Raw genomic sequence first — 5505 nt, 5'->3', positions numbered from 1 at the left:
TGTCATTATGATACAGTAGTCAACATTTGAAGTGGATCAAAAAAGTTAATAAAAGTTGTCCTAAGACAAGAACGGGTATTGTTCAAAATTCATGTATAAATCTAATGAAAGGTTTTGATCCACTTCAAATGTCGACTACTGTAGATCAGGCCGAATAAAGTCAAGTAAAGACTTACCAACCTCAGTCCACTGGTCAACAGTCTCTGTTAGTGAAAATAAATTTATTAACAATGATTAAACATGTTTAAATCTCACCTGCTCATGGATATCCACACGCATATACTCATACGCATTCATCATGAATTCACCTCTGAGTCAAAAACAGTGGAAAAATGACAGACTTTATTAAAACATTTCCTTATATTAAAATATAACCATTGGAAACTGCATCCATACATAAGGCTTAGAGTAACTAATGCATCAGACTCTTTTTGAGTGCGACCGGCAGCGTGAGAAAGTCTTCAGCGAGGATGACCTCAGTGCTTGACCCCTGCAGCACGAGCTCAGCTTGTCTCTTGAGCTCCGTCACGTCGTCGTCTCCGTCCCGCCGCAGCGCTTCGGGTTTGTAGCGTTGACTGAAGTGGTGCAGGACGAGTGTGTGCGCCCCGCACGCGAGCGCCACCGCAGCAGCCATACTGGGAGTGCTGTGTCCGTGATCCACTGCCTTCTCGTGCTGCCCGTCCTCCAGCGTGGCCTCGTGCACCAGCACGTCTGCCCCCTGACACGCTCTCCTAAAGCCCTCGCCCAGCGCCCCGCTGCAGTCCCCGAAAACACACACCTTACGGCCCTTCAGCGCCGGCTCCAGCACCTCGCTGGCGGTCAACACACGTCCACTATCTAGAGTCACAGACTCTCCGTTCTTCAGACGGCCGTATAGAGGTCCCGGTTTCAAACCTACACAAAAAAGCAAAAGATAATGAGAAATACAATCTTACAGTTCAATCAATGTAGTAAAATACTTAATTACTGACATTATGTGATAGCCAGATGTACTATATGGCAAATCTCAACTGCTTGATTCTTAGATCATCAAAAAAATATAAACTATAGTATCGCAGAGCAAAATATTAAAGGGGTCTAAAAGGTTCTCTGTAAAATAAAAAAAATTAAAATCGAACAGTACTGTTCTCCACCCACGGTTCGGCACTCATTTGCACCGCGATATATTTAAATCTGACGATGCATCTATAATATGGTTTATTAAAAATAAATAAAACAGACAGAGTTAGGCGAAGGTATTTTTCTGTCATTCTGGCTTGGTATGCTCTATATGACCAGTCATTTACGCAATCATCACCTGGGTGTCGATACACATAGATGTGTATTAATGTGTATTCAGTTTTTCACAAAATAACATGTGGCTCTGTTCACACCTGGTGTTAAGATGCGTTTTGGTCGATCGGATCACAGGTGGACGACACTAAATACAGGAGTAAACGGGGTCTAAAGCGCTTTGAGCTTGTCCACTTTAGCCCTCTTCCAGAGGTAGATGAAAACACATTCGACCGGATTGCTTTAGTAGTGTAAACGCTCATGTGGTCGAGTGTGTTCAAACAGACACAAAAGACCGTCTACTCTCCGCCTACTGAACTAATGAGTAACATTATGGGAAGAGCTCTAGCCAGACGGGATTTAAACTTTGTCGGCTGAAGACCCAAGTTTGGTTTGAAGATGAAAAACACACCAAGCTCAATGTTCTCTCACCATTCCTGATTTCTAACACACACTCACAGTGTTCGGCTGGTCTTGTGTCTGTCAGAGCAGAAACTAAAGCTGATGTTCTCCGTGTGTTTTTCCATCGTCTCCGGTCGCATTCATATGTAAATTCAGCTTATTTTGTCCATTAGATCGAAAGGTCTGAAAAAGCCGATACATATACCCTCCCATAGACCCTCCTCTCGAAGAAATCAGGACAGAGTTTGAAAGTGGACAAAAGAGACGGATTAAAACACCAGGTGTAAACTGGAATGTGCTCTCCTCATCCACTTGTGATCCAATCGACCAAAACGCATCTTAATACCAGGTGTAAACAGGGCCTATGAAAAACTGTGCAAGATTTGTGCAAGATTTTAACAGTCTGTTAAAAGGGTCCATTCTGGAAGATTTAACAGGTTACCTAGTTCTTTCAACAGATCTGTGTTCAACCGTCCCGGACGTTCTCGTTCCTCCACCGAGAACCCGAACGATGGGACTCTGTGATACAGCTTAAACGCTTTAACCACAAACCGCTTGTCATCAACGAGGTCATAGCAGTCAGTGTGAGGGTCCAGGCGCACGGTCCTGCCGGGACGCTCCTGTGGGTGAAGCGCATCACTGCTGGAGGTCAGCGCGGGACTGAGACGCCCCTCCACGGGACACTGCTCGTCCGACGGCTCCAGCTCATGCACGGCGTACGGGAACAGCAGTTGAGAGCTGGACAGCTCTAACGCCACACGAACGAAGTGTCGTAACCCTCGCGGGCCGTAGACGTCCACACAGGGCACAGGCTGATCCGGCTGAGGGTTCGAGTTCAGGCTGACGGTGCACAGCAAACCAGGGAGACCGAACATATGGTCACCGTGCAGGTGAGATATGAACACTTTGGTGATTTTGCCTGAAAGAAATTAAAAGGAGGAATTAAAACTTTTATTTCAAATAAATGCTGTGCATTTGTACTTTCTATTCCAAAAAGGCATCACTGTGTACAAAAAGAAAAATGAAGCAGCAACATAACGATTTTGAACTGATAGTAATAATAAATGTTTCTTGAGCAGCAAATCATCATATTAGAATGATTTCCGGAGGATCATGTGACACTGAAGACTGGAGTAATGATGCTGAAAATTCAGCTTTGCATCACAAATTAAAATATATTCAAATAGAAAACAGTTTATATTCAAATTGTAATATTTTTAAATATTACTATTATTTCTGTATTTTTTATCAAATTAAGTCTGAGCATGAGACTTCTTTCAGAAACAGTAAAAAAGTACAGACCCCAAACTATGAACATTAGTATGTTTATTTATTCCAACAAAGCATATTGAGTTTTCGAGCATATCGAGGAAAAAAAACATTTTCATGACAATTTAACATTTTCTGTCTAAATTTGTTCATTACTATAATGCAGCATTTACTAGAATGGGCTTTGTTTCTCAACTGTGATTTTTAGTAATGTAATACAGTGATTTCATAGTGTACTGCAGTAAATAGAAGGCTATGATACAATATTTGCATTTAAAAATTTAAAAATCATTCACGTGTTTTTATTTATATTAGAATGTATTTACAAATCAGAAAAAAAGTATTTCATATCAGCGTTAATTCAAATTTGAACCAGGATTTGTATTTCTTTTTTTTAATACAAACTTACATTAAAATGGTACTACCATGATATAAAAAAAAATTATATTGCATTTCTGCTTTACATAATGAGATATTGGTGAAGGGTGTGCTTATTATGGTCATGAAAATAATGCATTGCATTATTAATTTAAAATAATGAAAACAATGCAAAAAATAACATTGAGAGAGCAAAAAGCTTAAAATAATTTAATATTTCTTTCTGTTTATTTTAAAATCCGTATTTTTTGACAGATTCATGAGGTTCACCCAGGAAGAGGACGATCATGCAACATGCAAACATGAAACACGTGACATGATTCAAAATCAAAATTGATCTAAAACAGCAGTAAAGTAGGCAGCCGTGCAGATGAGTGTGTGACTGACTTGCTTTGAGCGAACTCCTCATGAACTGAGTCTGTGTTCCCTCTCCACAGTCAAACAGCCAGCTCTCCCCTTCAGTGCGCAGCACGAGCGCAGACGCGCCACGGTGAGGAGACGGGTATGCGGATCCCGTCCCGAGGAACGTGATGTCCATCGACATGCTGCTGTCCTGCGCACATGTGGCGGACAAATAACGTGAACCTAAACCTAAACGTCCCCCATAACCAGCTGAACCACAACACATGCGCTCAATCAACATCCGGGGCACGAGCTCATATTTGCGTACTGCATACTACTAGTATGCACACTACACTATGGAAAACCATTTCCGCCGCATAAGCAAAAATAAATAAATAAATAAATCGTGATTTTTGTAAATCATAATAATGACATAAAAAGAGTACATTTTGACAGGTAAACAAAATCGAAATTATGAAAAAAATCAAGAGAAAGTCATAATTTCGACTTTTTATGTCATTATTATGATTTAGTCATAGACTATGACTAGTCATAATTATTATTTTTGTCATAATTATGACAAAAAAAAAACTAAATTATGACTTGGTATGCGCTTCCATAGTGTACACTATACACCCCTTACTAACCATAATTATGACATAAAAAGTCAAAATTATGACTTAGTATGCACTTCCATAGTGTACACTATACAACCCTTACTGACTTTTTGTACATTTTGAGTATACTGTATACAATTTTAAAAACATATGCAAAACAATATGCACTAGGCTAGTTCTTTTCAATCTTTTAGATGCCACTGACCCCCAAAATATGATCCACATCCTAAAATTGAAAAGATAGCTATAGGCTATTTTTATGTATAAAGAAGATCCAATTAATACTGTGAGAAATGTATGTAATAAAATGTGTAAACTATTTAGTTTCTATTAGCCTACATTATATCATTGTTTTTTTTACTCACTGTAATTTCGCAGATGCAAATTTAATGTATTCATGTATTTATTTTTAATTAAAAAACATTTTGATCAAATAGATACATTAATAATTTTTTGTATTTAAATTATATTTCATTTATTTTAAGCATTTTATTTTATTTTAATCTATTTATGTATTTACTAAGTTTAAACTTATTACGTTACACTGATTTTAATACTTTAATTTATTTAAATGAAATTTAATTTATTTTAATCTAACGTTTTTATAGTTTTTTTTTTGTTTAAATTACATTTTATTTTAATTAATGTATTTTAAACTTATTTTAATCATATGTTTTCATTTATTTATTTTAACAATTTTTATTAGTTAGATTAATATTATTTTTATTTATTTATACTTTTTTATACTTTTAAGTATTTTTTTTAGATCTTCAATATTGTTTCTAAATGTTTTGCGTTTTAATTCCAATTTCGTGTAATTTCGTCTTCAGGTTTGGAATTTCAGTCTAATAATAAGCCAAAAAAGATTTTAAAATATGTGTTGAGATGTTGGATACTGGATTACTACTTATAGGCTTCCTAGAAATAAATACTTTCACATTGATCCTTTAAAAAAATAATAATAATAATAATAATTATTATTATTTCTTATTTATTTTTGTATAATTGTCTTAACCTCCAGGGGCAGTCCAAATAATTATTCAAGAAAAAGATGTTAAAAATTACATTAGTCTGGTTCTCGTCAAGTTTATTATGGGATGCATTATTTGCATTATTATGGGATGAATCGTTAAAAAAATGTAATAGGCTAATTTAAATCAGGATACATTTAAAAAATCCATTCAAAATGAGGGCAGCAAACAGACCAGCAATGACTTTGCACAGA

The 5505-nt window shown here is 36.6% G+C and overlaps 1 protein-coding gene across 1 annotated transcript; it reads right to left on the bottom strand.

The window, feature by feature from the left end:
• Nucleotides 1-322: 322 nt before the first annotated feature.
• On the bottom strand, nt 323-3978 carry elac1 (elaC ribonuclease Z 1). Its single transcript, XM_084113396.1, has 3 exons — nt 3709-3978; nt 2117-2593; nt 323-894 (listed from the first exon to the last, which is right to left on the bottom strand). Exons 1-3 carry the CDS (start codon nt 3962-3964, stop codon nt 413-415), a joined length of 1215 nt encoding a protein of 404 aa, XP_083969522.1. The 5' UTR covers nt 3965-3978; the 3' UTR covers nt 323-412.
• Between the last annotated feature and the right edge of the window lie 1527 nt (nt 3979-5505).

This window comes from Abramis brama (assembly GCF_963993115.1).
Source record: "Abramis brama genome assembly, chromosome: 5".
Classification (NCBI taxonomy): domain Eukaryota; kingdom Metazoa; phylum Chordata; class Actinopteri; order Cypriniformes; family Leuciscidae; genus Abramis; species Abramis brama.
The sequence above is the reverse complement of the archived record's forward strand: the minus strand, read 5'-3'. Positions and strand labels throughout refer to the sequence as shown.

Excerpts from the sequence above, each read along its gene's own strand:
- elac1 (XM_084113396.1), bottom strand. The coding sequence starts at position 3,964 with ATGTTGATTGAGCGCATGTGTTGTGGTTCAGCTGGTTATGGGGGACGT. Across the intron at positions 2,594-3,708 it reads GAGGAGTTCGCTCAAAGCAA|GCAAAATCACCAAAGTGTTC; the intron begins GTCAGTCACACA and ends AATTTCTTTCAG. Across the intron at positions 895-2,116 it reads AGATCTGTTGAAAGAACTAG|GTTTGAAACCGGGACCTCTA; the intron begins GTAACCTGTTAA and ends TTTTTTGTGTAG.